This window comes from Hemitrygon akajei, chromosome 7 (assembly GCF_048418815.1).
Source record: "Hemitrygon akajei chromosome 7, sHemAka1.3, whole genome shotgun sequence".
Taxonomy (NCBI): Eukaryota; Metazoa; Chordata; class Chondrichthyes; order Myliobatiformes; family Dasyatidae; genus Hemitrygon; species Hemitrygon akajei.
In genome coordinates this window covers 108,752,305-108,764,755 of record NC_133130.1, presented here as the reverse complement: position 1 = coordinate 108,764,755, position 12,451 = coordinate 108,752,305, and the positions used below count along the sequence as shown (strand labels likewise).

At 43.9% G+C, this 12,451-nt stretch overlaps 1 protein-coding gene across 3 annotated transcripts in view; it reads left to right on the top strand.

Annotated features, from left to right (window-relative positions):
• Nucleotides 1-332: 332 nt before the first annotated feature.
• serac1 (serine active site containing 1) overlaps nt 333-12,451 on the top strand; it is a 55,338-nt gene continuing 43,219 nt past the window's right edge. Inside the window, exons 1-3 of one of the 3 annotated variants that reach the window (XR_012099678.1) lie at nt 333-479; nt 8,464-8,500; nt 11,505-11,641. Coding sequence is in view for 2 of the 3 variants with exons in the window: in XM_073051684.1 (XP_072907785.1) it covers nt 383-479; nt 8,464-8,500; nt 11,505-11,641 (271 nt within the window). In the remaining variant the exon portion in view is untranslated. Of the gene's footprint in view, nt 480-8,107; nt 8,381-8,463; nt 8,501-11,504; nt 11,642-12,451 lie in introns of those variants that run through there. The other 2 variants (XM_073051684.1, XM_073051685.1) reach the window with 2 other exon arrangements.

The window sequence follows — 12,451 nt, the reverse complement described above, 5'->3', positions numbered from 1 at the left end:
TTCTTCAGCACCCTGTCCGTCTGTGACTCTACTTTCAGGGAACTACATAGCTGTACCTCCTCCTCCTCCTCCTCCATCACTCTGTTCTGCAACACTCCCCAGCGATCTACAATTCACTATGTTAGTCCTCGCCTGGTCTTCCCGTCCCCAGAAGACTGTCTGAAGGTATTAGATGAGGATGTTAGTAAAAACCAGGAGAGTTCCCTTCAGTGACCGTGCACATTTTCCGGTGCCGAGGCTCTATCCTCTCTCGTTTCCCGCCAGATTTGTGATTTGCGCCGCGGTCTGCGTCGCGACGACGTCATCACGCCGTTGTGCGCGGGGGCGGAGCGCGCCGCGCCTGAGCGGAAGTTGGGGCTCCTACCGGCCGGTCGCCGGCTCCATGGCGCTGCGGGCCCGCTGCGTGTGCTACTACTGCCGGGGGCTGACCACCGGGCCCTCCCCTCCTGCCCACACCCACAGCCGCTGGACACGCGTCAGTAAGTAACGCGTCCGCTGTGTACAGGCCCTCGGCCTGTCTGGGGAGGTTTGTTGGAGGGTATGAGGTGGGATTACCATGGGTGAGGGAACAGGGGTGTCCGGCGCAGGCTGCTGGTGAGGGGTATTTTTAGGGGGTAGATACCCTAGTGTGAGAATCAGGCGCAGTACGTCATCAGGGATGTGAATGCTCACAGGTGACACCCCCATCGCTAATCCTGTTGTTGCACTGACAGGAGAGACAGCGGCAGTGTTGGCACAGTGACCTGTGCTGTTGTTGAGCAGACCGGGGGCATCGGGCGGCTTGTTTCCACTCCAGTGCCCGTGAGTCCTCGGTGTCTGATGAGGCTAGTGTGGCTAATGGGCCCTATCCAAATGCTATGATACTGCCACCCTGATGGTAGGGGATCAAAGAGATTATTGGATTGATGGGAGGGATGCTAAGGGTCCTGTGTACACAGCGCTGCTGATAAGTATCTCTAATGGGTGAAAGAGACACCAGTCTTCACGATCCGGTCAAATTGATGCAGTCAGCGGCTTGCGATTCCCATACCAGATGGTGACGCAGCTGGTCGGGGGAGCCTCACATGCCTCGATCTCCTCAGGAAATGGATATGCTGCTATACTTTCTTGACCATAGGATAATGCTTTGCTACCAAAGGTGTTGAAGGACCAGGTGAGATCGTCCATTATGTGCACTCCCAGAGACTTAGTGCTCCTAACGCTAAGGAGAGCTTTTAGAAGAGCCGTGTATGTGCAGTGAGGAGTGGTCAGTCTGCAACTTCCTAAAGTCCACAATCATCTCTTTGGACTTGTCCACATTGAGACTCAGGTTATGCTTGTCCAGTTCTACCAGCCCTCCCATCTGCTCTGTGTTTGCTGTCTAGTTGTCATCGTTGATGAGGGTCAGGTTGACATAAGCTTGGTGTTGTTTTTGAGATGTTGATCTTTGGTCTCAGACAGCTGAATCATCTGGGTATTGTATTTCTACAGCTGAGCCAACGTGGGTGCTGTTAGTTCAGATTTCCAGGGAACCTTAATTATCAGGCCGTGTTCCACAAATGAACAGAGGACCCTTACTCTGTGTATATTTAATTTAAGCCCTATTCTCACAAGCTTCAGGGACATGTCAACAATGACTTGGACTGCAGCTTCTCAATGTGAGTATTGTCCTTTGGAATCCACACTGCAGATTGCAGAGCAGAGCGTTGAACACAGATGTAAGTGTCTCTGATCACTTTCCGTGTGGAAGACTGCACGAAGACCCCTTGAAGTTTCCAGTCTCCGATTTGTCTCTTTTCTTGAAAGCGGTCACTATCACAGCATCTCTTCCAAGTGGGGGCAGATGAGGTTCTGCCCAATGTTTCTCATTGTCAGTGGAGTATAGAGTGCTGCTGTCTCACAACACTTACATTTGATCTGACCGCTGCTATCTATGTGGACTTTGCATGTTCTCTGGTAATTAGTAGATTAATTGGCAGCTGGAAATGATCCCAGGTGTAGGTGAATGGAAAAGTCTCTGGGGGAAGAGTCTATGGATCTGTAAGGGGAATAGAGAGGAGTTAGTGTAGGTTTACTGTAATTGGATGCCTTATGGTTGTGGTGGTGGTGGTCTCTGTAACTTAATCAGAAATCCACCAGGAAAGAAATGGCCTGGCCCTGGAGCAGAAGGGCAGAGACGAGCATGGCAGCCTCTTAGTTCCCATCTGCTGCTGTCCTTTTGCTACTGAATCAACACTGCTAAACATTACACACTGCTTGAAGGAGCAAGAGTCCTCGCTTGTCCTCTCCCCGTAGGACTTTACTTGAGACTTTTAAGAGACATTTAGATAGGCACAAGAATGTGGAAACTGGAAGAATATAGACATTGTTTAGGCTGAAAGGATTAGGTTAGTTGGCTCTTTGATTATGAAGTTAACTGGTTTGGCACAACCTTGTGGGCTGAAGGGCCTGTTCCTGTGTTGTACTGTTCTCAGTTCTTTGTTCTAATGACCCAGTGGTTCCACCATTAGCAGGATCCTGAATACTGGTACTAGTAGAGCCAACCATCGCAAGTCCTGGTTACATTTTTTTGTGTGGAGTATCTCCATTGTCCTGCCTGTTCAGATTCAGATCAAAACTGGGTATGAGGTGCTGTGGAGAATCAGTGGCATAACGATATTCTACCCCACCTTTCAACATCATAATCTTTCCTAATCCTGCATTCTACTATTACAGTCAGCCAGGAGGCCAGCTGGTCCGGGGAGGATTGTAGAAGATGAAGTGAAGCTAAAACTCAGGATCATTAGCATGTTATGTCTGTTACAGTACTAGGCTGATGCACGTTCTGGACAGGACTGAGTCATCCAGTAATCACTAGGTTTGGTCAAAGTTCTACAGTCCTGACACAGCTGGGCAAGAGCTGTTATGAACACTGAAACAATTGATGAAAAAAGCGATGGAGGGTATCAGCAGGTCAGACAGCGTCTGTGCGGGCAAAGGAATGGTCGACATATCAGGATCGGGAATGTGGAGGGGAGATGGCCAGTGGTGAGGAGGTGAGGGAGAGGCTGGCAGGTGATAGGTGGAGCCAGTTGAGGAGGGGGAAGATGGGCAGGTGGACCCAACTGGGGGAGGATGAATGCTGGAATTGGGAGACAGCGGATAGTGGATGATGGGTTCAGGGAGATGACTAGAGGAGCCTCCATAGGCACCTTCATTCTCATTTCATCCACGGTGGCATAGTGGTTAGAGCAGTCCTTTACAGCTTGGGGCAATCCCCAGTTCAATTCTGGAGCCATTCTGTAAGGGGTCTCTGTTTGTCCTCCCCGTGGAATGCTTGGGTTTTCTCCAGGTCCTCTGGTTCCCTCCCGCAGTCCGAAGAGTTTCAGGTAGGTTAATTGGTCATTGTGAACTGTCCCATCATTAGCTTAGAGTTAATGAGTTTGCCGGGGTTGCTAGGGCCGATTGTCTCGAAGCGCCTACTCCGGGCTATATTGTTAAATTAATATTTTAAAAATACCATTGCAAGCCCAAAGAACACTGTCAGGGACAAGACTGAAGCATTTGGCACATCAGCCAAAATGGTGGTGTGGACTTTGGGTTTCCAACATCTCAGCAGCCAGATTTGAATCCATTCTCTTCATCTAACGTAATTTCGAGAATCCACTGTATGAAGAGTGTGTCCTAACAACATCCTGGTTACAGGGATGAAGACTACGCTCCAGAATCAGCTGTGTCTCTACCAGGCTGTGTGAGTGGTGTCTATGTTTCAGTTCAGTGTGAACAACTCTCCAGGTATGTGCTGTCCACAAACAGGCATGATGGATTCAGTCTAGCCATTTGCCTACAGAGTCTACTCGTACTCAGTAGGAAAATGAGCATAAAATTTTCACAAGTGGTGTTTACCAGTAATCTGCCTCCTGAGATTCAAAGCAGCACTCAGACAAGCAGCCATGGCGGAGATTTCAAGTGGCTCCGTCCCACTTCCACCCTGACCTGTTTCTGCAGCCTTCTGTGCTGTAAAGTCAAACCTAATGTAAGCTTGAACACACCAGTTCTCCCATCTTTCAGCCTCCTGGATTCCAGTAAAAGTTTTGACTTCAGGTAACTAAGGCCATGAGGAACACGAGATCGCGGGGACATAGACAGGATGAAAGTATGTAGTCTTTTTCCAGGACATCAAGAATAGCTTCTTCACGCAGAAGGTGGTGTGTTTTCGGAATGAGCTGCCGGACAGGGCAGTAATGGTCATACAATTGTACAGCAAGGGAACAAGATTGCTTCTTGCCATTACTTGGCATTTTATGTTGCAACTAACCTGATGCCTGTGCCTGAAGGTGGCCTAGATATTCCTGTAAGTCATTCTGAATTGCTTCGTTGTTTGAGATACAAAGGTTGTGTTGTCAAATATGGACCTCAGGCATCTGGATGAGGTGGAGCACAGTTGAAGCAATTATGGGAGATTTTAATCTATACATTCATTGGATAAGCTAAACCAACAAGAGAATCCTTGAAGAATAATTTGTAGAGTGCTTAAAGAAGCAGTACACTTTTTCTTATACTGTAGTAGTGTATTTCAGAACCTACCTGGTTCTGAACCATGTTTTAGATATGGTCATGAGTAATGAAGAATGTTTAAGAGATCCTGTGGAAGAATTCTCAAATAAATAGTGACTTCACGGTTGGATTTTGGATACCCTCAGGGTGATCAACCCTGGTCCAAAACCAGTATCAGCAACTTAATTAAAGGGAGATACAATGGTCTGAAGGTGCAGGAGGCCAGAGTGAGCTGAGCTAAGCAGTAAGTCTGCAGGGGGGCAGTGGTAGATACTTAAATAGCTGGTGAAGATAAATTGAAAACTAGAGCAGGCAAAGTAACAAGGGCTGGGCATTTTCAAGAACCAACATTATAAATTTAAAAAGTTCATAAGAAATTTGATTTTATGTGAGATAACTGGAGTTTAGTATCAAAATGAACAGTGAGCTACAAAGGAACTCTGAAGGAACTCAGCAGGTCAAGCAACATGTTTATAAATTCTGTTGTATTGCTTTATTTTCCTGTAAATGTCTGCAAGACAATGACTGTCAAGGTAGTAAGTAGTGACATACACGTACTTTGATAATACATTTGCTTTGACTTTGAATTATGGAAGGAATTGTTGACATTTCAGCTCTCGTTTTTAGCTGTTCTCTCCCGTTGTGGCAGAATTGCAACGTGTTGCTTTCATTCTGAGTCTTAACTCTGCTGAGTGAGCATCCCCATTGTATCTACCGTGTTGCTTCTGATAAAGCCTTTTACATTCTTTGGTCTGTATCTGTAAAGGCATATTTAATTTTCCAGAAAGGATTACCTTCAAAGAGAATAGGCTATCAAAAGGGCATTACCTAAAAATTGAGTTATTTTAATCTGAAAAGTGTACTGTCATTTTTGCAGGGTATACCCCAAAGAAACTGGTCACATTGTTGTAGTTGGTCTTCTCTCTAGTTATTTTTAATTTACTTCTTCTTACTTGTCTAGTTTCCTCTTAAAAACATCTTTCTTTTTCAGTTCCTTGTGAAGGACAGTCTCTGGGGGAAGAAGGCACACTTGATTGTGTTATTCAGATTTATCAGTGATCCTTTAATGTTTATGACTCCACGTTGTGGTTTGAAAGACATTTGCTCTGTTACCCAGAAGCCTTTCTTAAGTATATATTGTCTTGAGTTCTGGTTATCATATTCTGTTCTGCTCTTTCTCTAATGTATCATCTAAAGCTTCTTGTTTTTGTAGCTTTCATTCAACGTTACCAACTTACATGCTTTCTGCAGTTGTTAACAATTGGTTTCCCACTGTAGGAGTTGATTCAGGAGTCAAGATTGTTTAATGTAATTTCCAGGAGAACAAATTAATTGTTACTCTGGATCCGACTCAGTACAAAAAAAACCCCACTAAATAAAGAACACAATAATTTAAAAGAACAATAAATATAAATACATAAGATAGCTTTTATACACAGATTGATTACATGTCCATAAAGTGACGCTATGTATAGGAGAGTCTGCACGTCAGATGACTGACAGAAATGATAAAGTGGGGGTAGGGGTGGAGGGGTGGGTTAGTAGGTGGAGGTGTAGATCAGCTTAACTGTTTGAGTCTGGTGGTCCTGGCATGGATGTTACGTAGCCTCCTCCCTGATGGGAGGGGGACAAATAGTCCATGAGCAGGGTGGGTGGAATCCTTCATGATATAAGTAGCCTTTTGACTAGCACTTTTCTGTAAGTATCAGTTAGTTAGAATTTTATTGTTATTGCTGGAGACAACGAGATTACAGTGCCACTCCATTCACTGCAAAACAGTAAACTGGCAACTCAATTACTAAAAACACAATGACTACATTTAAAATAATGTGTGAGTTATTCAGAGTAAGTTACAACTGAATTCAAAACATCTCTAAAATGATAAGAAACAGTGGTTGCTCCATTCAAGTGTTGCACTGCCCATGTTATAAAATACAGTGATTAAATATGAAACAACATCAACAATTGTGCCCATGCATTGCATTTAGAAAGTCCATAGTGACTATGGGTGGGGGGGGGGGGGGCATTGTTCAGTTGCACAACAGCCCTGGGGAAAAGCGGTTTTTCAGCCTGGATGTCCATGCAAAGATGTTTTTGTATTTTCTGCTGCATGGTAGGAGATTGAAGAACAGATTACTGGGGTGTCATAAGTCCGTCACGATTTTGTGAGCTTGCTATCGACATTGTGCGTTGTAGATTTTCAGTATCTGGTGGTACTGGCCCAGTGATGTTCTGTGCAGTCCTGATCATTCATTGAAGTGCTTTTGGTTGATCTTGTTGCAGCTAGTGTACTGTGCAATCATGCAGTAGGTCGGTAGGCCCTCAATCACACATTGATAAAGATTTACCAGCAGCCTGTGGGGCAGATTTGCTCTCTTAAAACTCCAGAGATAATACAGGCACTACTGAGCCCTCCCTACTATCAAGGAGGTGTAGGTGGTCCAAGAGAGCTCCTTGTAAAGTTATGAATCATGAATTAAAAAATTAAAAAATTTTACTCCTTGTAAATCCAGGCAATATCCTTGTAAATCTCCTCTGCTCCCTTTCTATAGCTTCCACATCCTTCCTGTAGTGAGGCGACCAGAACTGAGCACAGTACTCCAAGTGGGGTCTGACCAGGGTCCTATATACCTGCAACATTCTGTCTCGGCTCCTAAACTCAATTCCACGATTGATGAAGGCCAATGCACCGTATGCCTTCTTAACCACAGAGTCAACCTGCGCAACTGCTTTGAGCATCCTATGGACTCAGACCCTAAGATCCCTCTGATCCTCCACACTGCCAAGAGTCTTACCATTAATACTATATTCTGCCATCATATTTGACCTACCAAAATGATCCACCTCACACTTATCTGGGTTGAACTCCATTAATTGAAAATGATATCCGCAAGTCTAGACAGTTGGCTGGTATGGCATTGTCAAACTCCTGCGTGTGCTGATTATCAGAGATTTACTGTGTATTTTTGTTTAGTAAGAATTAAACAAGATTTATGCATTGAAGAATGCTCTCTCCACACGTTCTGTACTTCTTTAATTTGATTATCTGTTACTATTGATTAATATTTTTGTTGGATGAATTCTTCAGTCTTTCCAACTACATTCCTCTGAGCAAATCTGTAACTGAGCTTCCATCGTGTAGGTGTGTACTGGAAACTCTGTAAAATGATGCCAGGAGTTGTAAAAGAACTGCTCTGGTTCTCTCTCAGTAATGTGCCCCTTCACTTGTGTTGGCGAAACATGCAGCTCCTGCTTCCCAGTCAAATCCATGCCAGGCCGAGACGTGGCCACGTACGCTGAAGGAATGGACCTTCCAGCCCATCCAAATAAGGGGGGGTGAAGGTTGAAGAAGGGAGAAATTATAATTTCAGATCCTTCCGAAGGTCACATCTTGATGAGTTGGTTGTTCTCCTTCTGCCTTCAATGCTTAACGAGTTCTTTAATATTTGTATCTCCATAAGGTATCGGTTAGCAGCTGGTTTGGCATCATATGTAAATAATTCACTGAACACATCATTGATTAACTTTTGTTTCTTCTGCAAATTACTTTGCAAGCCATGTTTAATGCAAGTGTTTCATTACTTTCTCAATTGTGCTTGGATGAGAGGAACACTTGGAATATTGTCCGTTTCTGGTTGGGGAAGGATATCAGAGCTTTAGATTTACCAGAATGTTGCCTCGATTAGAGAGCATGTTTTATGAGGGAGCTAAGGCTTACCTCTGTGGAGTGAAGGGGGATGAGAGTTAACTTGATAGTGGTGTACAAGATAAGAGGCATAGATTGAGTGTTTTATAAAAATTCATTTATTCTGAAGGAAAGTATGATCATTTTGGAATTTGCAAACCCAACTGTTTGGCATTCAGTGTACGTAGTGTTTTTCTCTTTAATTCACGATTCATAACTTTACTGCTAAATGTATCATTCTGAATTCCTTTATGTTTTGGCAGGAAAAATTGGAAGATATGCTGTGCCTGCCATTTTGGGGTAAGTATTGTTGGATGGATAGCATCCTTTGAAGTTATTTTGCCACATGTTAAGCCACATCTGAACTACATGGATCTCAGCAATGGATTGGGCCTGGCCTCCAGATTCATGTGTGCATGGAAACAGGCAGTGAAATGGTTAACCAAATATTGAGAAGACTTTTTTTCTAGTTGAACATTGATGAATGCATTATTTCCTAGTAGTTTTTAAAACTGGACCTGTGCCATAAATGTTGCCTGACCTGCTGAGATCCTCCGCGTTTTCTGTGTGTTGCTCTATATTTCCAGTATCTGCAGAAGCCTCTGGTGTTTCTGTCTGCGATTTCTTTTCAGTGTTCCTTTTCACTGACCTGCCATTTTGTAAATAATCCTTCAATGGGCATTGAGGCATGTTGAAGAAAGGTGCAAATAATCCTCTACAATTTTTATAGAACAGAACTGTGCATTGTAGGTGACAACATGTCCATTGCTATTATAGGCTGTAGGGTGTAGTACAGATCAGGCAATATCCACTGCCATATCTTCATCAATCACCACGGTCACCTCCTCCCAAGACTCAATCCAGTTTGTATGGCCCCCGTTATCATCTATAATATACAATTCTGTATTAATATATTTAATAATGTGTATGAATGGAGTATAAAAATAAATTGAGTGATTGGAAGAGTTGTAGATAAATGCTCACATCCATACCTCGACTCCATTTTAACCTGCTTGGTTCGTTCCCATTTACATCCGTGACAATTCACATGCTCTCAATCTCCTCAGCCAATTTCCCAGGCCTGAATGCCTCACTTTCCCCATGGATGTTCAGTCCCTATACACGTCTGTCCCCATCAAGAAGGCCTCAAAGGTCTCCACCTCTTTCTCAACAATAGACCCGAACAGTTCCCCTCCACTACCGCCACCACCACCCTCCATCTGGCGGAACAGGTCCTCACCCTCAACAATTTCTCTTTCGGTTCCTCCCACTTTCTCCAAACTCAGGGTGTAGCTGTGGGCACCCAGAAGGGTCCCCTCCTTTTCACTGGCTCTGTGAACAGTCTCACGTACCGAGCTTTCCCTGGTAATGCTCCCTGGCTTTTTCTGCACTGTATTGATGACTGCATTGACACAAAACCATCTTTTAGCAGATCCAACCAGAGGTATAAAACAGAAGAGTAGAACAGTTTCTAGTCGCTATCATTGAACCTTGAAAGGCCATAAGACATAGGAGTAGAATTATGCTGTTCAGCGCCTCAAGTTTGCTTTGCTATTTGATCACGGCTGACTTATTATCCCTCTCACCCCCATTACCTGGTCTTCTCCCCATAACTTTTGATGTCCTTATTAATCAACAATTTATCAACCACCCCTTTAAATATGCTCAATGACTTGGCTTGCACAGCCAGCTGTGGCAATGAATTCTGTAGATTTACCATCCTCTGGCTAAAGGAATGAGGGCAAGCCCTCTGGTCTGAGACTTTTGCCCTATTGGAAGCATCTTCTCCATGTCCATTCTGTCTAGGCCTTTCAATATTTGTTAGGTTTCAAACAGAACCCGCTGCCCTGCCCCATTATTCTAAACTCCAGTGAGTACAGTCCCAGAGTTATCAAATGGTCCTCATAAGTTAACTCTTTCATTCCTGGAGTTATTCTCGTAAACCTCCTCTGGACTACCAACAATGCTTTCTCAAATATGAGGCCCAAAACTGCTCACAGTGCCATCTAACCAATGCCTTATAGAGCCACAGCAATACATCCTCACTTTTATAGTATAGTCCTTCAAGATGAATGCGAACATTACATTTGCCTTCCTTATTACTACAAGTTAACCTTTAGGGAACCTGCCACAAGGACTCCTAATCCCTTTGCATCTCTGAATTCCGAGTTTTCTCCCCGTTTAGAAATCTGTCTATGCTTTTATTCCTTCTGTAGGGAAGTGACTACACACTTCCTTACACCATATTCCTTCTGCCATTTCTTTGCCCATTCTCCAATCTGTCTACATCCTTCTGCAGACTCCCTGCCTCCTCCACACTTCCTGCCCTTCCACCAATCTTCATATTGTCTATAAACCTGGCCACAAAGCCATCAAACCCTTCGAGTAAATCGCTGACATGAAGAGAATCAGTCCCGACACCGACCAGTGTGAAACACTACGTGTCTCCGGTAGCCAACAAGAAATGGCCACTTTATCTCCACTCTGCCTCCTGCCAGTCGTCAATTTTCTATCCACGTTGGTATCTTTCCTGTAATACCATTTGCTCTTATCTTGTTAAAGCAGCCTTATGTGCGGCTCCTTATCAAAAGACTTCTGAAAAATCCAAATAAACAACACCACTTTCAGACCTTTCAGTCTTAGAAAGAACCTTCTCCTTGGTAATAATGACTACACTCACTTTTGCTCCCCCCCCCCCCCCCCCCCCCAACGCACTAAAATTTCTGGCACAATGAAAACTGACTCAACTCCCATCATCAGTTCATCCACCATTTGTTAGTTTCCCATTGCTACCTCTCCAGTGTTACGTTCCAGTAATCCGATGTCTACACTTGTCTCATTTTACTCTTTATATATCTGACAAAAACTTCCCACTAAATATTCCTATATTATATGCCCGGTCTTTTGCTTTTATGATGTCTTTGACTTCCCTTGTCAGCATGGTTGTCTCATCTCCTGCTTCCTTGCTATCATTTGAGATGTTTAGTCAGATTGCATTTGATCTAATGGGACTAGCTTAAGTGGACACCTTGGGTCAGCATGGGCAAGTTGGGCCAAAGGGCTTGTTTCTGTGCTGTATTACCCTCTGACTGTTTACTGTCATTTACTTCAGTTGCAAGCCAACTGGACTTGCTAATTGTGGCTGTTCATGTAGTTGGGGATTTGGCCAAAAGCAGTGCTTGTCAATACTCAGTAGCTTTCTGTTTCCAATCTTATGTAGGCAAAGGAGACGTGAATGTTAGAAACAGCTTGAAGTTTGTGTTTTGTTGATGTGAATTACATTGTCTTTTCTTGTCTCCTTTAGCGGATGCATATATCTTACCTATGAAATTCTGGCATTAGGTGATAATGTGACCCTTGACACACAGGCCGTTGAACGAGAGAAGCTGAAATCGTACATCTATGTCCAGACTGCTCCACTGGAACAGCGAGGGTTGCAGGGTGAGACTTTTAAACTCCTTCATCTTACTGTGAAAGATCAAGCCTATAAAATTTGTATATAGATTGATTCTGTAGTTATTTATGTACTTCCGGGAATACCACCCTCCTTCCGCTCAAAACCTACCTTTTAAAAATAGTGTTGCCTTTCCATCAAGATATTTTATCATAGTAGGATCTGAATCATCTGGTAAGTTAGGCAGCACAACCTTTGCAACTCCTCAAACAATGTAAACCATAAGACATAGGAGCAGAAATAGGCCATTCAGCCCTTCGAGTCTGCTCTGCCATTCCATCATGGCTGATTCTGGATCCTACTCAACCCCACACACCTGCCTGTGATGCCCTGACCAATCAGGAAACTATACCTTAAATATACTTGGCCTCCACTGCGTTCTGTGGCAGAGGATTCCACAGATTCACTATTCTCTGGCTTAAAAAAATGCCTCCTTACCTCTATTCAAAAAGGTCATCCTTCAATTTTGAGGCTGTGCCCTCTAGTTTTGGACACTCCTACCATAAGAAGCATCTTCTACACATCCACCCTGTCTAGTCCTTTCAATATCCGGTAGGTTTCAATGAGATCCCTCTGCATTCTTCTAAATTCTAGTGAGTACAGGCCCAAAGCTGCCAAACGCTCCTCATATGTTAACCTCTTCATTCCCAGAATCATCCATATGAGCCTCCTCTGGTCTCTGTCCAATGACAACACATCCGTTTTGAGATATGGGGCCCGAAATTGTTGAGAATGCTCCAAGTGCAGCCTGACTAGTGCCTTATAAAGGCTCAGCATTATCTCCTTGCTTTTATATT